The sequence below is a fragment of the Taudactylus pleione genome, unplaced genomic scaffold (genome assembly GCF_031769625.1).
Source record: "Taudactylus pleione unplaced genomic scaffold, aTauple2 ptg000451l, whole genome shotgun sequence".
In the NCBI taxonomy this organism is placed as follows: Eukaryota; Metazoa; Chordata; class Amphibia; order Anura; family Myobatrachidae; genus Taudactylus; species Taudactylus pleione.
In genome coordinates this window covers 8,117,197-8,143,461 of record NW_028284853.1, presented here as the reverse complement: position 1 = coordinate 8,143,461, position 26,265 = coordinate 8,117,197, and the positions used below count along the sequence as shown (strand labels likewise).

Genomic DNA, 26,265 nt, shown 5'->3' with positions numbered 1-26,265 from the left:
CCAGGAAATCTCCCCCAACGGTGGAAACACTCCTCTGTTTCGGGAAACGGAGGCCGTCGTTGCCCCCTCCCCACCCAAACGGCAGCAGACCGTCAATCAATGACAGTCCGCGTGCGGGATCACAGACCCGTTCTGCACATGCGCAGAACGGGTCAGGCTCCTGCGCAGATTCCCGACCCTAGCAAAACTGCGTTCAGCAGTGCAGTTGAATCAGGCCCTATGTCAGTACATATTCGCTTTGAACTGACAATTGCACATGACAGGCAACCCGAAGGGCCTGGAGTCTGCAAGCGAAGGCTTCGAAGGCCGCCTGCTGCCCATTACTGGGTTATTGTCTCCTCCAATATACCTTACCCCAACTTATACAGCACACATTATAGGAAGATACACTGCTGCATCTAGCACACATAACTAGGGAGCTGGTGATATAAGTATAAAGCTTCGCAGTGACACATCCCTGGGACTGTCCCTGAAAGCTGGGGATCTGCAAACTGTATCTAGCTGTGGAACTGTAAGTCCCAGCATGCCAGGGAGAGGCAGAGCGCACTGTGTTATCACAAGCTGGGACATCACATGCGCTGCCAGCCAGGATGACAGGGATATTGCACACAGCCATTGGTCAGTGCAGGATAATGCTGACATTACACGGCCAGGCTACACGTATATGACATGGTAAGCACTGGGAGCGAGCAGGAGCCGGGTACAAGATATATATGTGGTATACATTAAAATAAATATATGTACGTACACAGGGCGGCGGGTACACGTTCGTCACATGATCCTCTTCCTCCCGGCACCGGTACACAGCGGTCACATGACTCCGGTAGCCGGAAGTGACGTCTTGCCCCAGGAGCAGCAGGAGTGATGGAGCTGAGCGAGCTGCTGTATAACAAGTCCGAGTACATAGAGACTGTGAGTGCTCCTGCCTGTACATACATGTGTGTATCTGCCGGTGCATACGTGTGTGATCCTGCTTGAGCATACGTGTGTGTATCTGCCTATGCATACGTCTGTGTGATCCTGCCAGTACATACGTGTGTGTGTCTGTGCTCCTGCCTGTACATACATGTGTGTGTGTGCTCCTGCCTGTGCATACGTGTGTGTGTGCTCCTGCCTGTGCATACGTGTGTGTATGATCCTGCCTGTGCATACGTGTGTATCTGCCTGTGCATACGTCTGTGTGATCCTGCCAGTACATACGTGTGTGTGTCTGTGCTCCTGCCTGTACATACATGTGTGTGTGTGCTCCTGCCTGTGCATACGTGTGTGTGTGCTCCTGCCTGTGCATACGTGTGTGTATGATCCTGCCTGTGCATACGTGTGTATCTGCCTGTGCATACGTCTGTGTGATCCTGCCAGTACATACGTGTGTGTCTGTGCTCCTGCCTGTGCATACGTGTGTGTGCTCCTGCCTGTGCATACGTGTGTGTGCTCCTGCCTGTGCATACGTGTGTGTGTGATCCTGCCTGTGCATACATGTGTGTGTGTGATCCTGCCTGTGCATACGTGTGTGTGTGTGTGTGATCCTGCCTGTGCATACGTGTGTGTGTGTGTGATCCTGCCTGTGCATACGTGTGTGTGTGTGTGTGTGTGATCCTGCCTGTGCATACGTGTGTGTGTGTGTGTATCTGCCTGTGCATATGTCTGTGTGATCCTGCCAGTACATACGTGTGTGTGTCTGTGCTCCTGCCTGTACATACATGTGTATCTGCCTGTGCATACATGTGTGTGTGCTCCTGCCGGTGCATACGTGTGTGTGATCCTGCTTGTGCATACGTGTGTGTGTGCTCCTGCCTGTGCATACGTGTGTGTGTGTGCTCCTGCCTGTGCATACGTGTGTATCTGCCTGTGCATACGTCTGTGTGATCCTGCCAGTACATACGTGTGTGTGTCTGTGCTCCTGCCTGTGCATACGTGTGTGTGCTCCTGCCTGTGCATACGTGTGTGTGCTCCTGCCTGTGCATACGTGTGTGTGCTCCTGCCTGTGCATACGTGTGTGTGCTCCTGCCTGTGCATACGTGTGTGTGCTCCTGCCTGTGCATACGTGTGTGTGCTCCTGCCTGTGCATACGTGTGTGTGCTCCTGCCTGTGCATACGTGTGTGTGCTCCTGCCTGTGCATACGTGTGTGTGCTCCTGCCTGTGCATACGTGTGTGTGCTCCTGCCTGTGCATACGTGTGTGTGCTCCTGCCTGTGCATACGTGTGTGTGCTCCTGCCTGTGCATACGTGTGTGTGCTCCTGCCTGTGCATACGTGTGTGTGCTCCTGCCTGTGCATACGTGTGTGTGCTCCTGCCTGTGCATACGTGTGTGTGCTCCTGCCTGTGCATACGTGTGTGTGCTCCTGCCTGTGCATACGTGTGTGTGTGTGTCTGCCTGTGCATATACGTGTGTGTGTGTGTGTCTGCCTGTGCATATACGTGTGTGTGTGTGTCTGCCTGTGCATATACATGTGTGTGTGTGTCTGCCTGTGCATATACGTGTGTGTCTGCCTGTGCATATACGTGTGTGTCTGCCTGTGCATATACGTGTGTGTGTGCTCCTGCCTGCGCATACGTGTGTGTGTGCTCCTGCCTGCGCATACGTGTGTGTGTGCTCCTGCCTGCGCATACGTGTGTGTGTGCTCCTGCCTGCGCATACGTGTGTGTGTGCTCCTGCCTGCGCATACGTGTGTGTGTGCTCCTGCCTGCGCATACGTGTGTGTGTGCTCCTGCCTGCGCATACGTGTGTGTGTGCTCCTGCCTGCGCATACGTGTGTGTGTGCTCCTGCCTGCGCATACGTGTGTGTGTGCTCCTGCCTGAGCATACGTGTGTGTGTGCTCCTGCCTGCGCATACGTGTGTGTGTGTGTGCTCCTGCCTGTGCATACGTGTGTGTGTGTGCTCCTGCCTGCGCATACGTGTGTGTGTGCTCCTGCCTGCGCATACGTGTGTGTGTGTGTGCTCCTGCCTGCGCATACGTGTGTGTGTGTGTGTGCTCCTGCCTGTGCATACGTGTGTGTGCGCTCCTGCCTGTGCATACGTGTGTGTGCGCTCCTGCCTGTGCATACGTGTGTGTGCGCTCCTGCCTGTGCATACGTGTGTGTGCGCTCCTGCCTGTGCATACGTGTGTGTGCGCTCCTGCCTGTGCATACATGTGTGTATCTGCCTGTGCTTACGTGTGTGTGCTCCTGCCTGTGCATACGTGTGTGTATCTGCCTGTGCTTACGTGTGTGCACGCTCCTGCCTGTACATACCTGTGTGTATCTGCCTGTGCTTACGTGTGTGTGCTCCTGCCTGTGCTTACGTGTGTGTGCTCCTGCCTGTGCATATACGTTTGTGTGTGTGTCTGCCTGTGCATATACGTGTGTGTGTGTGTCTGCCTGTGCATATACGTGTGTGTGTGTGTGTCTGCCTGTGCATATACGTGTGTGTGTGTGTGTGTCTGCCTGTGCATATACGTGTGTGTGTGTGTGTCTGCCTGTGCATATACGTGTGTGTGTGTGTCTGCCTGTGCATATACATGTGTGTGTCTGCCTGCCTGTGCATATACGTGTGTGTGTGTCTGCCTGTGCATATACGTGTGTGTGTGTGCGCGCTCCATCACTATATACATACAGAATATGCCCATTTACGTATGTGCATATTCCACAACTGCATCATATCACTATATAATCATGTATATAGCTATCATATGTATATAACCTATTAATTTGTGTGTGAGGATGCTCATAGCCACACCTGCACCGTGTCACTGTATGTCCCCATCTCTATATACATACAGGATATAATCATTTATGAGTGAGGATACCCCACACCTGATTTTGGACTGCTAATCTGACGCATGCGCAGACTGGCATCTCAGAAAATCACGCATGTGCGGTAGTGTAGAAATCGCTCATTCCTCCTGCAATCTTTGGGGGTGCCAGACCACGGCCGTAACTAGGGTGGTGTGACCAGTGCCATTGCACAGGGCAGGGGGCGCTGGTCGGGCCTGTCAATTTTCTGTTTATTATCATTCTCACTTGTAGCTTCATCTTCTTTTATCCCCAGCATCTCATGGCCTCCCCTATCTCTTCCCTGGCCCTTCCCCATGAGGCCATGGCCATTTTTTGTGTGTGTGTCTTATGTCCCTATTTGAAATGGGGGGGGGCGCCAATGCTCTTTCTAGCACAGGGCACCAAAAAGTCTAGTTACGGCTCTGTGCCAGACAATACAGAGAACATTTTAGTTACCGCCAGACAATACTCAGAGCATTTTTAATGAGTTCCATACAATACTGATAGCAATTTAGTGACTGCGATACACCACTGAAAGCATTATTGTGGCTGTCAGACAATATAGAGAGCATTTTAGTGACCACCATATAATGAAGAGAACATCACAGCAACCACCATATAATGCAGAGGACATGGCAGTGATTGCCATATAATGCAGAGAGCATCAGTAACCGCCATATAATGAAGACATCATTGCAGTGCCTGCCATATAATACAGAGACCATCAGTCCCCACCATATGCAGAAAGCATTGCAGTGCCCACCATGTAATTTAGAAAGCGTTGCAGTGCCCACCGTATAATGCAGAGTGTTGCAGTGCCTGCCGGATAATGCAGAATGTTGCACTGCCTTCCATGTAATGAAGGGAGTGCTGCATTGCCCCCCATATAATGCAGAGAGTGTCGCAGTTCCCGGCATGAGTGCCTCAGTGACCCCCATATAATGCAAAGAGTGTCGCAGTTCCCGGCATGAGTGCCTCAGTGGCCCCCACATAATGCAGAGAACATCGCAGCAACCACCATACAATGCAGAGGACATCTCTGTGATTGCTATGTAATGCAGAGAGCATCAGTGATCGCCATATACAGAGATTGTCGCAGTGCCCGCCATGTAATGTAGAGTGTTGCAGTGACTGCCATATAACAGGCCATCAGCAGTGACCCACATTTAACACAGATATATGAATACTGTACACCACACACACACTATTAACACACCCCACCCACACAACATTAATATACCACCGCAGACAGTATTACAACACATAACCCCCAGGAAAGAAAGAAATAATGAAACACACACACTTAGATATATAATAACATACCACAATGTAGTTGCTTACAGGGGCAGGTGGGAATGATCCCGCTGGGAAAGGGGTGGAGCTAGACATATTGGCTCCGCCCCTGCATGCAAGCAGCGTGGGAGGGGGGCACTTGTTAGGGAGCTGTGTGGCTGTGCCTGCCTGTTGCTGGAAGGTGCTCTGGGCGCTCTGCAGCAGCTTGTCTCCTTCCCCCGTGAATCAGTGCTGCTGCACACAGCTACACACACACACACAGAAGGCCCGCCACCAGCAAGCAGCTGCACTGTGCCTGGCAGGCTAGTCCGACCCTGGAGCTGCGGGCAAAACTAATAGGGGACAGAGGAGTGTACCAAGTGCAGCGGCGTGGGACCCGCTACAGCTTCCCCATGGTGCACGTGTGCACACAATTGTGCCCCTTGGGCAGTGAGCACTGTAAATGCAAGGATAGGGCACACTGACTTGGCTATAGAAAATCCTCTTTTTAACAGTAGGCAACAAGTAACATTATAGTTCATAGAATAAGGGGTTGGAGCCGAGATCTCACCCATCCAGTCTATACCCAGATCCATAATAAGTGGAGTTCCCTCTTTCAAACAATGGAGCGCCTTTTTATTTATTTTCTGTTTATTCCTAAAGAGTAAAAAAAAAAAAAAATTATGTAAATAAAATTTTTAGGTCATTAATTTACTAATGTTGGACAATTGAAAGTAAATAATGTGAAATATCTTCATCTATGGTGCCACCTCCTGGACACTGTTGTGCATTACATGCCGGGGTTAGAAAGGTGATTGACTGCTTAGGGGATAGATGACTGACCCCTCATTGTTCCTCTTTATCCTTCTCAATGCACTCATCTCATATTTGAAAAATAGGCCAGGAGTACAAATATGCACAATTGTCTGATACAATGGGATAACATCAGGAGACCTGCAGGTATTCAGTAAATTACTTTGAAACTGGGGATGCCTAACGCCAGAGAACAAGTGATTTACTTCATTGGTCCTTGCACTTGCCGCCAGTAAATAATAAAGCCTATAACTTTGCTTCAGAGAGAGCCTGTTGATGTGATAATCACAAGGAATTAATGACCAGATATATATATACTACATTATGGTGGATGGATACAGTGGATTGTGTAAGACAATTAAAACAATTATAGCTTTTTTCCACAAAAATGCATATAACAACCATTTACACAATTTAAAAACCCAAAATACAATTTTTTTTAGGTCCACTAATACACTTCTATATTGATTTCCAATGTCAGTTAGGCTTTTTATAAGGTACAGGCTGATTTCTTCAAATATGCTGTACTTTTAGGTGGTCTCACCTTGCGCAGTTTCAGAACGAATGCGTTTTTGCTTTTGTAATAGGATAGTGCGAAAAACGTGAGCTTGCATAGACTAGACTCAGAAATATCGCACCAAAACACGCAAATTGTGCAAAAACTTCTCCGACATTAAGTTTTTGCTTTTTCGCGGCTAATTGAATAGTGTTCAACGCATTTCCCAGATCAGGCTAGCTTGACTAAAGTAACGGACCTCTGCTACACTATCACCAGAATAAGTGTTACCACCTAGTTTGCAATATTCTTGGAGCTCCCGTGTGTCTGTATATTCAAGTTCCGATGGTGAACAACTGTGCTAAGATTGCCCGGAGCTAAGTTGACACATATCACAGGTGTGTGCATCTCACATAATCCACCATGTCCATCTTCCGCCACGCAGTGTCCACAATTCTCTCTGTTTTTGGAATACACGTGGAGACGAAAATTAAGATTTAAGTAAGTTTAATCTCTATTCATTGTGATTATCACCTTAACAAGGTCCGTATGCATCGGAGCACTCTTTGAATCCATTCAATACGTTTACGACAATTTCTTCTTTTCATCGGATTGCCCAGCTTTTATACAAAAATATTTCTATTTGTGTACTCACTGTTTAAGGTGGCCGCACTTTCCAGAAAGGACTGTGCATTCTAGTCACTGGTCACAAGGAAAACCTAGGCATTAGAGCTAAGCAGACAATATAGAAAAGCAAGGTCATCCAGATGCTTGGTTGCGTAGGGAGAGGAATATATGTAGGGTGTTGTGAAGGTACAACAGGGAGCGTTCTACAGAGGAATAGAAGTATTAGAGGTCATGCACCAAAACTGGATGGTAGCAAGGTATGAGGAAAGATTTCTTTACAGACAAGACAGTAGATAGCTGGAATAGCCTTCCAGCAGAGGTGGTTCTTAATACTACAGGGACATTTTGGCATGGGATACACATAAGTCCATTCTAAATCTGAAAAAAAAAAAAAACAGCAAAGGCTCAAACAGGGACCGAGGATGTTTGCCACAGTAATGACCAATTAGATGGGTCTGCCATCAAATTATGTCATTTGCTCCCAATGGCTGGAGACACATGCGTTATACTTCTGTCCTGTGTTCTCAGGCCTCCGGAAACAAAGTGAGCCGACAGTCCGTACTCTGCGGCAGCCAGAATATCGTACTCAATGGCAAGGTTAGTAACGCACTTTCTCACTGCTAACCACCGCTATGAAATAAGTATGGAGGATGGAAATAATGTTGAATTTGCCTCAGTCTTATGGTGCCCATACATCAGCAATCCATTGGGGCAATTCTGCCTTTTCTAGATGATTGTGTAAAAAATATCAGCAATGTATGGGGTTCATCCATTGCCGATTCCTACCAAATAAGTGATTGGAATTGGTCAATCAGGTTGTTTAACAAGCTGGATTACACCGAACAATCGGGGCTGCAGATTGGTAGTGTATGGTAACGATCAACCATTTTGCAGATTACTAGTAAAATGCCTTTCACGATTGGCAGATCCATTCTTTGGTGAAAATGATCTGCAAATCGCTGGTACATATCCGTGTATGTGGGCATATTGGTGGACTGGAGAATCATTAAATTTGGGGAGGGGGGGAATACAGACACTTCCTTCTTTTTTTTTTTTTATTGCAGATGTATGGGCCCCTTTATACACCAAAATAAATTCCTTTTATCTTCAAAATATAAATTGCAATTCTTTTCCTGGCCTGTTTATATGGTGGCACTGTTGCTATAATTACTGAGAACACTTCAATAATTGTTGAAAGTTTTATCCCACAGTGAAGTAGCCATGAAATAGTACGTCTATGCCTTGCACTTGGGAAATAGAAAATATGGTACATAAAGAACAGAATTGGTGGGAGTTCAGTCCTATTATCTTCTATTTACCAGCTTTACTTCAATAATTTACAAATGTATATTTACTTAGCCCAAAACAGTGTGTATGTTAGACATTGTTTTATACCATCCCTCTGCAGGTTTAGACGTTTGCCTGCTGCCTCCTTTGTGTGCTCTCTGTCATTTTCAGACCTTTCTGAACAAGTCCACACTTTTAACAACGTCATATCCCGCTGTGATGATGCCACATGTAGCCCCACCAAGATATTATACTGTGAGGAAATTATCGCACCTCAAATAATTTGAGGGTAGTCTGGGAGAAGAGAATGCAAACAATGGAATTGTACTGAAAGATAGCTTCTGCAGGCAGGTTTACTAGCACAGTCATAAGAACTCCTATAAAAAATGTCTCTTATAAAATAGTATATAGGATTGCAGGGAATCGGCACCCCTTTACGACTTGAGGTAAATGTTTGTTTCTGGTCATTTTTGCTGCCTGTAAGAGATTGGGAGGAATACAGAATCTTCCATGAAAGAAAGAAAGAGCTCTCGGGCGCAAGTGTACCGGAAATAAAAAAAAATAAAATCAAACTTTATAGAGTAATTTGTATAAAGTATTTTAGCAATAGATTTACTGGGTACTCACCATTTACAGTGAGATTCAAACGTGAAGTAAGATTTCCAATGGGATACTCCCCCTCTAAGTGTAAGGTGGCATCAACTGATGTATGTCAGTGCAGCAACAAATGAGTTTAGTAATTGACAATTACAGGTTGAGTCTCCCATATCCAAAATGCTTGGGACCAGGGGTATTTTGGATATCAGAATATTCTGTATTTTGGAATAATTGCATATTATATTAAAATGTCTAAGGTATAGGGCCCAAATCTAAACACAGATTGCATTTATGATTTATATACACCTTATACACACAGCCTGCAGGTAATTTTATACAATATTTTCAATAATTTTGTGGCTCAAACAAAGTTTGTGTACATACATGAAATTTATTTATGTGTCATGTACACCTTATACACACAGCCTATAGGTCATTTTATACTTTATTTTTAATAATTTTGTGCCTTAAACAAAGTTTGTGTACATTGAACCATCAAAAATCAAAGTTTTCACTATCTCAGTCATGGTAAAAATATTCCGTATTTCGGAATATTTGGATATGGGATACTCAACCTGTATAGCGTTACTTCCAATGCCCCAGTTTAGTACAATCCAGTGCAGTTGTTTAGTTCGGATTATGATTTTTTTTTTTTTTGTTACAGAATTTATATACAATCAAATTGGTGTGTTTCACGGGTCGACTGCCCTCTTCATCCAATTAAGTTATGACGTTCAGCAAGAGCGATAGTAGAAAGCCTTCACTGTCATAGGTCATCCTTAGAAACCATAGACACGCTACACTACGTTGCTCCAGATGTAGTCGTCTTGGTTCATCCCTAGAAACCAGAGGGTCACTATACTACGCTGCACCATACAGCACTGGCTTTCTGCTATTGTTCCTGCTGAACATCACGACTTACTCTGATAAAGCGGCCAGTTGATCGGTGAAACATGTCAATTTGATTGTTACAATTTGTATATATTAAGTAACAAAAACTTGTAATCCGAACTAAACAACTGGACTAGATTGTACTATACTGGGTCATTGAAAGTTACCCTTCATAATTTTAATTGATCCCTAATAAAATCGATTACTAAATTAATTTGTTTTAGGACTGACCTACATCAATTACCTGACACCTACTGTAGACAGGGAGTATCCCATTGGAAACGTTACTTCATGATTAAATCTCACCTTAAATGGTGGGTACCCATTCTATTTATTGCTAAAATGCTTTATACATGCTACAGGTTACAAAATATAGTTTTAAGTTCTTCTTCAGGGTCCATAGGGCTCCACAGGGAGACATTGGGGTGTAGGTGGGACCTGGAGGACTGGACACCAACAGCAAAGCTTTTCGATCCCAGGATGCTCCAGTCCTTCCATCTATACCTCGCCCACAGCCTGAGGGCACTTCATTTTCGTTGGTGTCATGCAAGGAGCTGGACCACCATTATAACAGGGGGCTGCCTTATGCAGCCCAAGCTTTTATGTTTTTAATTTTATTAAATTTTTATTTCTACCAGAAGGGTGAGCAGCACCAGACTGTCCTCCGGACGTCTGTGCTGCCACCCCATCACCCCTCTGTGGCGCCTCGACTCAAAGCCTGTGCTAGGTACTCCCGGCGGGGCTCTGAGGGGGACTAGCTAGCAAACTCTTTGGACCCCCAGACTGCAGTCCGGAAGCCAGGGGATAGGTAAGGCGGAACCCTGTTCGCGGGGACCCCACATAATAGTGCAGTCTTGCCTCCGGTCTCCGGAGACAGACCGGAGGCGCTGATGTGGACACTGGGGTGGTAGCCCAATACTCCACTAGACCACCAGGGCATTAACATACTGGCGCAGAGGTATATATTAAGGCCAGGGAAAAAATGCCCTCTCCCTGCAGCCCCTCCCCCAGCTCAGGGCGCCGTTCCACTGTGGTCGTGGAGTTCCCTGGACTGCTCCTCCCTCACCCTCTGCCCCCTGACGGCAGCCATTTTAGACAAGCAGTCTCCGAGAATTGCTGGGTCCAGTCTACCTGTATACCTCTCCCAAGGGCCAGGTCATACAGCGCTATTTCCTACCAGCCGCTGTGGTCTGTGTAGTTGATATTAGTGCCCACTGCAGAAAATGTGATTTTTCTTTCTGATTTGTATGTGACTTTGTGCTAGCACTAACTTCTCCTTTTCTATACTGTCAGTCATAACTATCCCTTTCTTCTACTGTATCCTGTCATACTAAGGTATAGAGGGTCATTGTACCTCACATGTGTGAGGGCTATCACATACTCTACACCGCGATGCACACTACATGATGCCATATCTAATGCGGTTGCCCGCTCCCTGGTATCCTATGTAGCGCTTTTGCAACTAATGGAGCATACACACGGTCAGATTTGTCAGATGAACGATTTTACCAAAGTTTTGAATAGGGATGTGCAGGCTCGGATAGGTTCGAGTTTGCACGTGGAGTTCGGATTTTTCCCTCCAAAAAAACGGAACTCACAACGAGGCAAAACGTCATCTTACATGGACGAACATCATCATTCCTGGTCTTTTGTCCAGGAATGATGATGTTCGTCCATGTAAGATGACGTTTTGCCTCGTTCTGAGTTCCGTTTTTTTGGAGGGAAAAATCCGAACTCCACGTGCAAACTCGAACCTATCCGAGCCTGCACATCCCTAGTTTTGAACGATTTGAACGATTTTTGACTGCATTAAAATGAATGGAATCGTCCAAGTCTGACTGCAAACACATCAGATATCGTTATCTGACAAACGGGAACGCGCATCGTTGATCGTCCATCGTTCAGGTATGTCAGATATGTCAGATTTTCCTTCAGATATGAACGACTGAATGATTTTTAAATCGTTATCGTTCATATCTGAAGGAAAAATCTGACCGTGTGTATGCACCATAACTTGTGCCTTATAAAGCACTGTTACTCCAGGGGAGCTACCAGCAGTGCAGTTGCAGACTATATTGTGCTACCTTTATATTTAATATTGCGCTGTTGCACATTACCTTGTGCCATATATAGTGCTGTTGCATACTAAAGCTGTTGCATACTACATGGTGCCATATATAGCACTGTTTCATATGATATTGGGTCATATATAGCGCGTTTGCACACTGTATTGTGCCATATTTCACATACTGCAACATGTTTACTGCATTGTATCATTACTATGGTGGGCAGAGGAAAGAATAATAAACAGCTTCTGGATCCTGCCCCTATTCTGTTGTCATGTAAAGCCTGCTCAGCGGATTTGGCTCCAGGGGGACTTGATTAAGCATGGGCTTTGCACTAATTGCTACACAGCCCCTGGTCCCTCAGCCACAGCCCCTGGTCCCTCAGCCACAGCCTCTGGTCCCTCAGCCACAGCCTCTGGTCCCTCAGCCCCAGTGTCTCGCCCTCAGGACCCTCCCTTGGCTGCCTTTTCACAAATGCTGCCAAGGGAGCATTTGTGAAAAGGCAGCCAAGGGAGGGTCCTGAGGGCGAGACACTGGGGCTGTAGTGTCTCCCCCTGTGGGATGGCCACAGCAGGTACTCCCTGCAAATCCTTAGCCTCCCCCATGTGTAGACATGCTGTCTACCTCAGTACCGCAGCCTTGCAGCAACTACTACACAAGGAAAAGCCTTTACTTACCAAACTCTTTAAACGGGCTCTGTTTTCCTCCCAGTCCACTCAGTTATCTGATTCTGACATATCATCTGGGGAGGCGAAAGATGCAGACCTCTCTGACTCTAACGCCATCTCCGGAGAAGAGGAGGCACCCTGTAAGATAGATATACCTGCTCTTGTTAGAGCTGTCAAATCCATTTTACAAATTGAAGAGGATGAACCCGCTCCTAAGAAAAAGAATGCACTTTTTAAACGACAAAAGGTAGTTTTACCAGAGTACCCTCAATCAGGCCAGCTATCTGATCACATGAGTGAAGCTTGGATCATGCCTGGAAAAAGGTTTCAAATCCCAAAACAATTCAGTTCCTTTTAACCTTTTCCAGCTTTTGATTGAACTAAATGGGAAGTTCCCCCAGCGGTGGATTCTCATGTAACTCATTTGGTTAAAAATGCCACGTTACCCGTTCACACTGCTACTTCCTTGAAGGAGACTACAGATAGCCGTACAGAATCTTGTCATAAATCCATAAATCTATTTACTCTTACAGGAGCTATTACTCGTCCTGCTAGGGCTACAGCCTGGGTGGCCAGAGGTCAGTCTTTTCCACTGCTCCAGACGTCAGCCAAGGCCTCCAAGCCTAGGGTCAAACAGGCCTGGGCTACTAGACGTCCACCAGCCAAGTCTACGGACAGGCCTGCAGGCTGACGGGGCGTGCCTCTTTGTGGTGGCTCCCAGGGTGGGAGGACGACTTCTTCAGTTCGCCCAGGTTTGGCATCAAACCACGTCAGATGCCTGGGTGAGAGGCGTGGTCTCCCACAGATACGCCCTCTCCTTCCTGAGACGACCTCCCCAACAGTTCTTTGGCACAAGACCTCCATCGGACTCAACCAAGGCCCTGCTGCTCCAGAAAGCCATTCAGTCCTTACTGAATTCAGGATTAATAATTCGGGTTCCCTTCTCACAACAGGGTAAAGGCTATTATTCTACCCTTTTCTTAGTTCAGAAGCCCAATGGGTCTCATCGTCCTATCCTCAATCTCTGAACAAGTATATCAGGGTGCCTAAGTTTTGTAAGGAAATTCTCAGTTCGATTATACTAGCTATAGAGCCTGCAGATTTTATGGTTTCCCTGGACATTCAGAACGCTTACCTACATGTACCTATAGCGCCTTCTCATCGACAATATCTCCAGTTTGCTATACTGCAGCAACATTACGAATTTCAGGCTCTACCATTTGGCCTCTCAAGGGCCCTTCCGGTTTTTACCAAGATCATGGCAGTCATAGTTAGCCTCTCTTCATTGTCAAGGGATCAGACATCAGACTGCTCCCATACTTGGACGATCTTTTGCTGTTGGCAAGCTCCCCAGAGACTCTTCAACGCCATCTGCAGGTAACCATTACCTTTCTACAAATGCACAGTTGGCTGATCAACTGGAAGACCTGACACCCTCTCAAAGGATGGTACATTTGGGACCCCTCCTGGACCCTCGAGTTCAGAGAATCTTCCTGATGACAGACAATATTTCAGTGCTACAGTACAGACTGCTTCACAGTCGCAGTGTGTTGATCCATTCTGCAATGCAGGTTTTGGGGTCAATGGTAATCACCTTTGACATGGAGTTCGTCCAGTTTCACTCCAGGCCCCTGCAACACCTGATTATCTCCAGGTGGAATGGACTACCTCATCTGCAAAGTTCCCAGACAATGAGCCTCCCCCCAGAGGTTCACCTGTCCGTAGCCTGGTGGCTACAGGCTACCCATTTGAACTATGGTCGTCCCTTTTGGATCTCTGATTAGGCTTTCCTTACCACGGACGCAAGCCTCCGAGGGTGGGGCGCAGTAACCAGCCAACACTCATTCCAGGGCCGATGGTCCCCAATTGAGGCAATGTTGCCAATCAACATCCTAGAACTTCGAGCCATATACAGAGCTCTCACTCTGGCTCAGAAAATTCTGAAAAACAGGCCATTACAAGTACAGTCCGACAACGCCACGGCTGTAACCTACCTCAGTCATTAAGGGGGCACTTGAAGTCAATCAGCAATGACTGAGATGTCCTGCATTCTCACATGGGCCGAACGCAATCTCCCAGCCATCTTCCGCAGTGTTCCTCCCAGGGATTCTCAATTGGGAAGCGGATTTCCTCAGCCATCACGACGTGCATGCAGGAGAATGGTCTCTACACCCAGAAGTCTTTCAGCCTCTGGTGGACAAATGGGGTCTTCCAGAAGTGATCTCGTGATCTCATGGCCTCAAGACACAACAACAAACTTCCAGTTTACAGAGCAAGAACAAAAGACCCCGACGGGGTCTTGTCGGTGACATGGTCTTTCCAGTTGGCATATCTCTTCCCTACAATATCCCTACTTCCTCGAGTGCTTTGGAAATTCGGACAAGAAGGAGACACAGTCCTGTTAATAGCTCCGGCTTCGCCCAGATGTCACTGGTACTCAGATCTTCTAAGAGTATCCCAAGACGTCACTGGTACTCGGATCTACTAAGACTCTCCCAAGACGTTCCTCTTCAACTTCCTCTACGAGTAGACCTTTTGTCTCAGGATCCCTGTCTACATCCGGACCTAGCCCGTCTGTCTTTAACGGCTTGGCTCTTGAGACTTCCCTCCTAACGGCTAAGGGATTTTCTAGCTCTGTGGTCCAGACCATGCTCGGAGCACGAAAACCAGCCTCAGCTAGGATTTACCACAGAATTTGGCATTCATATTTCCAATGGTGTGCTACTCAAAACTATGACCCTCAGGTCTTTAGAATTTCTCAAATTCTTGCCTTTCTTCAGGCCGGACTGGATCTAGGCCTCCGCCTCGCATCTCTCAAAGTACAAGTTTCTGCTTTGTCTCAACGCAAGATTGCTTCTATGCCAGATGTCCACCTTCATGCAAGGTGTTCTAATGATACAACCTCCCTTTGTCCCTCCTGTGGCTCCATGGGATTTGTCATTTGTGTTCAAAGCACTTCAGGAACCTCCATTTGAACCTCTGGAATCGGTGAATATCAAATGGCTCACTACGAAGACTCCTCTTTCTTCTGGCTATAGCATCTGCCTGTAGGGTATAGGATATAAGGGCCCTTTCATGCCGCTCCCCCATTTTGATATTTCATCAGGATATGGCTGTTCTTTGAACTCACCCAGGCTTCATTCCTAAGGTAGTTTCTCTCTTCCACCTAAATACAGAAATTGTTGTTCTGACCTTTAATTCACCAGACCTCTCGGCAGGTGAGGCATCTTTGGATGTGGTCCATGCTCTAAAGATTTACGTAGATTGTACTACTTCCATCAGGATATCGGACTCCATCTTTGTCCTATATGGATTTCAAAAGACGGGATGGCCAGCTAACTGACAGACTCTGGCCAGATGGATTCGCATGACTATCTCACAGGCTTACACGTAGACGGGCCTTCCTGTGCCGACTACAGTCTTTGCTCATTCTACTCGCTCTGTGCGTCCCTCGTGGGCAGCCCGGCATGGCGCCTCAGCTGAACGGCTATGCAAGGTGGCCACCTGGTCTTTTGTCCACATCTTTCTTAGGTTTTATGCCTTTGATACATTTGCCTCTCGGGCCTAGGGTTCTATCAACGCAGGAGCGTTCCTGCCCTTGAACAACTGATTTGGGACATCCCCAAAGTCTCCCTGTGGAGCCCTATGGACCCTGAAGAAGAAAATTAGAGTTATGGTAAAACTTACCTTTTGCTAACTTTCTTTGAAGTCCATAGGGTCCACAGGGCACCCGCCCTGACCCACCTGGCTTCTATGGGTTTCTTCTATTGGTCACTTGTTTCCTTCTCTGTATGAGAGTGTGATTCTTCAGTGTACCAGTCTTCCTTCTCTCCTGTCCTGCTCCTGCCTTGGGCTTGTTAACAAAACTGAGGTGCCCTCTGGCTGTGGGCGGGGTATAGGGGGAAGGACCGGATCATCCTGGGATTGAAAAGCTTTGCTGTTGGTGTCCGGTCCTCCTGGTCCCACCTACACCCCAATGTCTCCATGTGGACCCTATGGACTTCGAAGAAAGAGAGTTAAGAAAGGTAAGTTTTACCATAACACTCATTTTTTCATATCCAGTAAACCTGCGTCCGATTTAAAAAAATAAATAAAATACAGGCAAATAAAAAACATATGGTTAGAGTAACCCTAATGAAGCCACTATAGTTTTGTTGATACCACGACAGTGAACATAACTAAAATCTAAATATTGACTGTACAGCAATGCATAAGATAATGTATTTATTATCCAAGATTATATTATATACAGTGGCTGGGTTAAATTATATAATTTGATCTGGAGTGCACAAAAATTATTTTAAAATCACCTTTCTGATCATAATTTGCTATCAGATGGGTGCTTTTTATGTACTATAGGTTGAGTCTCCGATATCCAAAATGCTTGGGACCAGGGGTATTTCTGATAACAGAATATTCCGTATTTTGGAATATTTGCATATCCTAATGAAATATCGTGGGAATGGGACCCAAATATACACACAGCATGCATTTATGTGTAATATACACCTTATACACACAGCCTGCAGGTAATTTTATACAATATTTTCAATAATTTTGTGGCTCAAACAAAGTTTGTGTACATACATAAAAAAATTCAGTTATGTTTCATATACACACAGCCTGACAGTAATTTTATACAATATTTTTACTAATTTGTGCCTTATACAAAGTTTGTGTACATTGAACTTTCAAAAATCAAAGGTTTCGTTATCTCAGCCATGCCAAAAAAAAAACGTATTTCGGAATATTCCGTATTTCGGAATATTTGGATATGGGAGACTCTACCTGTATAGGATAATGCCAGCATTTGGCTTTGGACGGAGTTAGGTAGGTTACATGTTAGAACCAGAAATTGTACTTGCCTGCACTCCCTGATCCTCAGTGTCCTCCCCTGGCTGTAATGCAATGCGCAAGTGATCCTTAGTTAATGCTTGCACAGTAAATAGCAAATAGTCACCTAGTGCTATATTATAGTTCCCAGGACCCACTGTTCACTTCTCTCTTACAGACAATAGTCATGAACGACTGTATTATCCGGGGGGACCTGGCAAATGTTCGAGTGGGGAGACACTGCGTCGTCAAAAGCCGAAGTGTGATTAGGCCGCCATTTAAGAAATTCAGCAAAGGGTGAGGCTTGTATGTTTTATGTAGAAATTGCATATACAGTAGTGTCATTTGGATAGTTGTATATTGGATTTAACTGGTCTGTGTGCAGTGAATTAATTTAAGACTTATTGAAGGGTTATTTACAGTGGAATTAACCCCAAACAATGATAATGTGCTTTTTTAACACATGAGGGAGCCTCACAGTTTCAGATTTTAAGGATGTCAATTGTTGAGTACAGAAGTTTAAATGAAATTGACGAAGGTACTAATTAAGTCACCTGTGCTCAAACATGAATATCCTTAAAACCTGGACCTTTTATGGTGTCTTCATGACCAAATTTGGTAACCACTGGTCCAGACCAATAATACATAACGCAGTGTTACTGGTCGGTCCTATATATACTAACAATTCAGTATTTATTACAGTGATCTTTCGATCTCTGTTTAGACGAGCCGCAGGTAAGATCCACCGACCCCCGTTACGCGGCAGCTCATTGTCCATGTAAGACCACATGGACAATCTGGCTACTTACACAGACTTGATTTAAACCTGTCTACCCTGTGTTCCATTTATGGCAGGAGGACAGAAGAGAGGTGTGCATTCATAAAGATCATTAATCTGTTCCCAACACTGGTCTATGACAGAGAGGAGACATGGGTATAAATAATACTTGTGGTCACAGACTAGTAATGTCATTTGCATCATGATGATCAAAGATAATTGTGATTATTATTATACAACTAAATTATCTGGACGCTTTAAGAAAACCTTGAATTAGGATGCTCTAATTCAGTCCTCTTGTGCCCCCAAAATTTGAAGTAGCTGTCCGACAGCACTATAAGGGTCCAAGAGCTGACCATCTGAATCTATCCAATAAAGTCAGCTTTGGTGCCCAAACTGCACACAGATCCCATCATGCCAGTCTAATATGAACTGTTATAGTATGAGTAGTGTTAGCATCCATTATAATATAACATAGGGTAATGCTTAAAAATTATACTTTGTATTTATAATATTCTTTATAATCACGATTTATCTGCCTGGTTTTGTTTCTGTACAGATCAGTTAAGTGGTTGAGGATCCAATGTTGCTTGCTGCCTATTAGATGTACTGTGCCTGTAGTCATATTACACGACTCTTAATGCTCTTAAATTGTCCTTAATTGCAGGCACTGCTGCTGCCTTTTCAGTGTGTAATTGAGGAGAATGTGGAGCGAGGTCTCTGATTTCCCCCTGTCATTGAGAGGCCCGGCCTCTTCCCCACAAGTTCTAATTAACACACACAACCGTTTAAGGGACAGAAAATTACTTTGCTCTTTAAAACAGAGAGACCTTTTGTCCAGGGAAAAGCTGTGCCAGATAATTGCAGAAGTCCTTTGCGATGGGAAGGTACACGTGACATTAGGGCAGGTCTTGTCAGACACTCTGTGCTGTGAGACTGAAGGAGGTAAATACTATGGGGGATGACGTTCAGCCACATCCACAGTACCACTGAATACACCAGTCCCCTTTCCCTAATGCAGATCCGTGTCTGTCGTTTGCTTTCAACAGGGTGGCCTTTTTCCCCTTGCATATTGGAGACCACGTCTTCATAGAAGAAGACTGCGTTGTCAACGCGGCACAGATAGGATCCTATGTACACATAGGGAAGAACTGTGTTATTGTAAGTATTGCATATTATTGATGAGCTGGCTTTATATGAGGATTCTGTGTTTAGTGGTGGACGGTTATCAGTTAAATAAGTAAAGACGCTATTGGCATTAATACATACAGATGTGTCCTCGCAGATCTTTGCTGCAGTCACACCAAACAGCCCCTCTCGGCATGCCATGTCCTGTGAGACTCTGCTAGGGCCGGGCATTTTTTTCTCGTCTTTTTTGCCGAAAATGCATCGAAGTCACAATGCGATGCGACTAGGACGCACCAGGAGACTGTTGATTAATCTGATATGCGACACTTGTAAATCTGTGCGTTACTGAGTCTCTGGATCAGCATGCGAAGTGTTACGTACGATGCAGCAGCAGCTTTTTACCACGTCACGTTCCGTTTACAGACTGTCACACACAGATATACAAGTGTCACATTAATCAGCACAGTCTGGTGCGTCCCGATCACATCACATTGCGACTTAGGGCCGTATTCAATTAGTTTCGCACCCGCGATAAAGTTTAGCATGTCGGACTTTCTGCCATCATCGCGTGTTTTGGACATGGGAACTTATCGTGCGAGCCCCCCGCTAGTCGCCCTATTCAATTCCAAACCACGCGAAAACTGGACCCGGAGAATGTGAAACAGGCGGAAAGTGCCGTCAGAAGTGGGGAAATCAGCCTGAACCCCCCAAAAAAGATGCACTAACATTGGGGATCAATGTAGATGAGTACTAATAGCCCTAATAAAGCTATTTTGGGTACTTAAGTTTTGACAATTGCTTGCTATTAGCGTCCTTATAAAAGTGGTAAAGAATGGCATTAAGCAGTATTTTTTGGTGAAAATAAGGAGTCCTGTCAAATTTGGGGTACTTGAAAATGGGTGCAAGCATATTTTATAGTCTCTAAAGTGAAGTAAAAAAAAACGTGAAAAACACACCTGTTGCAAGCACCTGCAATCCCGAAAACACCTGACCCACCCTTGCAGACCCCCAAAAAGACTATTTTGCTAGTTATGCTTGTCCCCCCCACTTTTTACTTTTTCGCCCCCAAAATGAAAGTTCTTTATTGGTCTGTTAAGTTTTTTTTTCCCAGAATTTTTTGACAGTTATTTTTTGGGGGGGCTGTCCTTAGGTTCCTGAGTGGTTTCCCCACCTTTACACCCCAAAATAAAAACCGGTACTTCTCTTCTGCTATTCAGAGGCAAATCTTTTTCACCTACTACATTGCATTGACTTTCCGCATACGCGAAAAGCGTCTGGAATTGAATACGGAGATAAGTTTTCGCCACGCGAAAAGCCGAGATCGGCGATACAATTCCGCGGATCTCTGCTTTTCGCGTCTAATTGAATACGGCCCTTAGATGCATTTTATGGCAAAAAAATAGAAGCCCAGCAGAGTTGCACGGGACATGGCGGCTCACTCAGGCCAGGCATGTTACCCTGCGTGGCATATTGAGGATAGATGAAGCCGGACACATCTGTAGCACAGGATGTGTATTGCTGGCCTGAGTATTATACATGAGATAACTGGAGTGTTTGTAACTAACCATCTATATCCACCATGCACTATGTCACTCCTCTGCAGCAGGTTACCGTTTTAGGATCATCTCTAACTATGACTGACGGGGAGGCTTTTGGGTCCAAATATGATTGATGTTTGTAGTTTTTCCACACACTTACACTGGGGAGTCCCATTTACAAGTGGAAGTCCGGTACATAAATTGGGGTGATTCTTCTCGTAAGAATGTACCACAGCGGCTGCTGTTTGGAGGTGTCAGTGTAACATTGCAGCTGACACTGAGCCAGCTTACTGCTCACCAGAATGGTTGTAAATTCAAAGCTTGCAAGCAGTCAAACACCCCACAGGGAGCCACTAGGAGGAAGCTCACAGATGCAGGCAGTCAGACTGTCTGCCGTGGATACAAGCCATATAAATGTTAGTATGCCAAGGGCAAGTCCTGTGCACTCAACTTTCAGACGTTTGAGACAAGCAGGGGTACTCTTATGCGTTCTACCCCTAATTTGGGGGCTTTATCAAAGAGCGTTTATGGATGATCTGCATTTTTAAAAGGAGTATCTCATTTATTGAGCAGTGGGTATATTACTTACCAAGAGGGATTGCCCCATTTTGTGTACCAGACTACCATTGGTAAACGGCACTCACTAGTGTAAAGCTGCATACACACGTAAAGATTTTTTGTCCAACCATCCAACTAGTTGATTGGTTGGAATGAAAATCTGGTAACGTATGGGAGTAACTGACAATCAGCAATTTGCTCCCACACACCGGAAAACGGACAAAAACTGTTTGAACAAATTGTTTGGATCAAACATTTAACAAACTTGTCTGAACGACCATTTTCATCTGTTTTCTGGCATTTAGGAGCAAATTGCTGATCATCAGTTACTCCCATACGTTACCAGATTTTCATTCCAACCAATCAACTAGGGCGGAAAATCTTTACGTGTGTATGCAGCTTAGGTATGTACAAAAACAATGTAACTAGCGATGTTAAATTAAATATTGTGTTTAGTGGTCATTTCTTTTTATTATAGTTACTTCTCTTCTTACAGGGCCGGAGGTGTGTCCTAAAGGATTGTTGCAAGATTTTGGACAACACTGTTTTGCCCCCTGAAACAGTGGTCCCTCCCTTCACCGTGTTTTCCGGATGCCCCGGTCAGTCCAGTTAGTTGGGGAAATGAATGTAGCAGAGGCGAGAGTCTGTATTCAATTGTATAGCCCTAGGTTTCCCTGTTACATGTTAAATACTTAACTATTGAGTCGAAAGATGGATCCTGCTTATGTTGCTATAAATGATTAGGTTTTTGTTCCAAAATTAATCATGAATTCTTCCGCTAGGCAAATTAAAATGTGATGTTTCTATTGGGTTTTGAGCACCTGGTAAACTGTATGACTATATGAGAGTGTACCGTATATATGTAATTCACATGTAAATTCAAACTTCTAATTATCCTGCCTATCTTCATGGTACATAATACTGCGGCCCGAGGCCACACCTAGGTCCATTATTCGCGCAGGCTTTCACTTTGGGGGGAATTCAATTAGCCAATGTAAATTACCACGTGCTAATTGATCCCTCGCGGCCGCATCTGGGATTTTGTTTTCCAGGACGGCAGCCGGCTAATTGACACACAGGTCCATGAACTTAACACGGATTCTGTTTGTTTTTTCGCCTGAAAAACGGGTTCTAATTAAGTTGCCCGAATCTTAAAAACGGGGAAATTTTTTTTTATTTTTTTTGCCCCCAAAAACTTATCGGGGCTAATTGAATGCCTCCCTATGACTCCGGTGCTGATCAGTTTAACGCATTCAGTTGAAGATTGAAAATAATGCTCCCTTTGAAGCCACGTTCTGGAGACTGGTCATCGACAAGTAATTTTATTTGTCTGCTGCCACAATGCACAAATGACTTGGAGTATATATAAAGGTAATTCTTCTCCTTCAGCAAGCAGCCACACTGGGCAGAGACCCTCTGTATCTGCCATCACGATGCAGGGCTCATGTGCCAATGAGTAAATACAGTGGAGGCTGTGAGCTACATTTGTGTTGGTAATCCCTTCACAAGGAGTTATAGCAGTGTATAGTAAGGGTGTGGATTAACAGATAGTAAAAAGATAGACAATGTCTAGATAGACACCAGATGTTAGACTGTCAATGGGTCTATAGGGACAAAAGGTCAACACACTAAAGGTCGACATGAGAAAGTTAACAGGTACAAATGGTTGACAAGGTCAACATGAAAATGGTCGACTTTTATTTATTTATTTATTTTCTAACCCTAACAGTCCCTTCTAGTGCCTAACCTAACGCTCCGGTAAGTGCCCAACACTAACCACCGGGTAAGTGTCTAACCCTAAGAGGGGTATTCAATATGAAACGTAAACTTCACTGTCGAAGTTTACGTTTCATATCGGAGCTTTTACCTGGGTGAAAGTATCGGGCGCGCGCCCGCTTATCCCCGTATTCAATATGAAACCTACGAAAACGGGAGCCTGCGAAGTGGGATTTGCGTTAAAGTACAATTTTTTGAAGGAAAATTTCATAGGACCCCCCTAAAGCTGTAAAAACATGGGGGATCGCTATGGGTACCCCCGTTTTTAGCCAGCAAATGAAAGTCGGGGATTTAAATAGCCGCAGCAGGTGTTTTTTTCCCGACATTGAAGAAGTGATGCAGAAGAGCACTTAGGTTTTTTTTTTCGTTTTTTTAAGTGGTCCCATCAAATTTGGGGTACATGAAAATGGGTACAAGCATATTTTTATGTCCCTAAACTAAGTTTTTAAAAATTCTGCATTTGCGCACCTGCCGCTATAATTCTATTCTAGAAAACACCTGCCGCATACTTGCAGAATAGCCCTGAACCTATTTCCCTATTGTTAAACAATTTTTTCCCATTTTTCTTTTTTTCACCCCAATTTTTAAATACATTTTTTGGGGTGTCCCTATTTTTTTATTTAATTTTTTTTGACACAGTTATTTTTAAAATGTCATTCCCAGGGGTGCAGGCTATTTTTTTTAAGCCTGCACCCCTAAACCCCAATTCTGCACTTTTTTTCGCCACCTATTCAGTGGTGAAAAGTTATCCCCGTTTTTTTCCAAAGACTTTTCGAACCTGCGAAAAGTCTTTGAAATTGAATACAGTGTAAAACTAAAACCAGCGATAATGACATCATAGGTGCGATATTAACGCAAAAAACGGACTTATCGCTCCATATTGAATTCCCCTGTAAATAGCAAAAAATAATGTGTCGACCATTCTGTGCCGCCCATTTCATGTCAACCTTTTGACCATGTCAACTACTTGTACCTGTCGACCTTCTCACATGTCGACCTTTGTGTCGACATTTTGTTCCAGTCAACCTATTGACTGTCTAACATCTGGTGTCTATCTAGACCTTGTCTACCTTTTTACTGTCCATCTATAGTCCGGCAGCCGTATAGTAATTAGTTGCTATAACTCACTAATAAATAGCAAAGGACAATTTAATAAGCAGTGTTGGGCACATCTGGAAGTCGGAGAGTACACATAGAACATTCTTATTAATTCAAGAAGAGCATTTGCGCTGGGCCCAGATTTACATTTGGCCGCCAATTTCACATTTCTAACACTTGTGACACATTATAGAGCAGCCACTAAACTGAGTATGAGCTGTGATTGGTGTAAGTGCAGCTAATGGGAGGAAAGCTCAGGGATGCGTGATGACACTGACAATGAGCTATGATTGGTGTAAGTGCAGCTAATGGGAGGAAAGCTCAGGGGGGGGTGTGAGACTGACAATGTGCTGTGATTGGTGTAAGTGCAGCTAATGGGAGGAAAGCTCGGGGGGGGTGTGAGACTGACAATGAGCTGTGATTGGTATAAGTGCAGCTAATGGGAGGAAAGCTCAGGGAGGGGGTGAGACTGACAATGTGCTGTGATTGGTGTAAGTGCAGCTAATGGGAGGAAAGCTCGGGGGGGTGAGACTGACAATGAGCTATGATTGGTGTAAGTGGAGCTAGTGGGAGGTAAAGAGGTGTGTACAAAGTCTGACAATGAGCTGTGATTGGTGTATGGAAGTTAGGCGGAGGAACTGGGTTGTGTGCAGATACTGACAATAAGCTGTGATTGGTGTAAGGCCAAGTCAATAACTAGGTCTGTTACATTGTCTTCTCCCTGGAATATAACTACTTTAGTTAAATAATTTGGGCACCGTTGTCTCCCAGGACTTGACATTGAGTCTTGTCAGTTGTTTAGTCTAAGGGCCTGATTCAGCAACTGCAACAGTGTACACAGATCAATCGATGGTGTGTACTGCGCATGTTAGCATTGCGATCGCTCAAGCAGAATAAAAGCCTTCGCAAAGTGAGTGACAGGCTGTAAGCGTTTGGGGGTGGTGACGGGGCAGTGGTGGCAGAAACACAGACGTGTCTGTCCGTTTGAATGCCGTAGTCACTGAGATGGCATACGCAGCTTAAGTACTCTCTGCGTTCAACAATACTCGCAGTTTCTGCGGCAGGTCAGCCTGCAATTCTGCGTGAGGGGCCATTGTTACTCTATGTCACTGATGTATACGCAGGACTGAGAGGTATTACGGATGTGAGATAGCAGTAGTGGGCGTCTCTAACCTGGCAGTGCAACGGCTTTGCGATTGCATTCATTAGCATATTTTCGCAGCAGACCTCTGCGCGATTACAGAGCTGCGATCGCAATGGCAATTCATGCTGTATCAGGCCCTAAGACATTTATAGAAAAGTATCAGATCCTCATCCTTAGTACAACCTCCCCAGTGTATGTGCACTGCCCGGTACATGATAAACTCACATATTCTTCTTAATTATAAACCAATTTACCTCTGTGTTTTATGTCTGATTTTGTATTTTTAACCCTTTTAGGCCTATTCTCTGGAGAACTCCCAGAATGCACACAGGAACTCATGATTGACGTCACCAAGAGTTACTACCAGAAGTTCCTGCCACTGACGCAGATTTAGATGGAGACATCCGTCCCTCCCCCTGAGCTGGTTTAATTTTTATTTTTATTTTGTATATGTATATATTAACATTTATCCTGCATTCAACTGGTCCAATCTTCCCCTTCAACACTATATATTTATTAAAATCCCCTCTATATCCTCCCCTACTCGGAGGCAGCGTTCCTGCTTTATGCGGTCCACAATGAGATCCATTATTGTCAGAACCGTTCCGTCAAAGTCCAGTCCTTGAAGCCTTCAGTTTGCAATGCCCCACTCACCTTGCATTGTACTAGATTAGCACCTGTCAAGTAAAATAAATATTTGCTTTACATATGCTGTTTAGTCTTGTTATATTAGTAAGTGCGTGTGTGTGTGTGTGTGTGTGTGTGTTATATTCCCTCTTCTCTATGTGTGATAAACCAGGCTTTGGCATTCTGCCTGTCCAGGTGTTGTGAGGCTGTCATTGTACCTCATCAGCCACTGGTTGCCAATCCCTGTACTAAACTATATCGCAACATGATAAATCAGTCCTTTATTGTTTTGGGCTTCTGATATGTACTTCTGG

At 44.9% G+C, this 26,265-nt stretch overlaps 2 protein-coding genes across 2 annotated transcripts in view; one reads left to right on the top strand and one right to left on the bottom strand.

Moving 5' to 3' along the window:
• Window positions 1-874, bottom strand: part of PALB2 (partner and localizer of BRCA2) — a 32,788-nt gene extending 31,914 nt beyond the window's left edge. Inside the window, exon 1 of the mRNA XM_088448204.1 lies at window positions 749-874. The gene's annotated coding sequence lies outside the window, so the exon portion shown is untranslated. The remainder of the gene's footprint in view (window positions 1-748) is intronic.
• DCTN5 (dynactin subunit 5) lies at window positions 756-26,031 on the top strand. The gene is made up of 6 exons (XM_088448205.1): window positions 756-912; window positions 7,491-7,559; window positions 17,483-17,601; window positions 19,132-19,243; window positions 21,803-21,905; window positions 25,621-26,031. Exons 1-6 carry the CDS (start codon window positions 865-867, stop codon window positions 25,716-25,718), a joined length of 549 nt encoding a protein of 182 aa, XP_088304331.1. The 5' UTR covers window positions 756-864; the 3' UTR covers window positions 25,719-26,031.
• The last annotated feature ends 234 nt before the right edge of the window (window positions 26,032-26,265 follow it).

Coding starts and splice junctions, on each gene's coding strand:
- DCTN5 (XM_088448205.1), top strand. CDS start 865: ATGGAGCTGAGCGAGCTGCTGTATAACAAGTCCGAGTACATAGAGACT. Junction 913..7,490: donor AGTCCGAGTACATAGAGACT/GTGAGTGCTCCT, acceptor CTGTGTTCTCAG/GCCTCCGGAAACAAAGTGAG. Junction 19,244..21,802: donor TAGGGAAGAACTGTGTTATT/GTAAGTATTGCA, acceptor CTCTTCTTACAG/GGCCGGAGGTGTGTCCTAAA.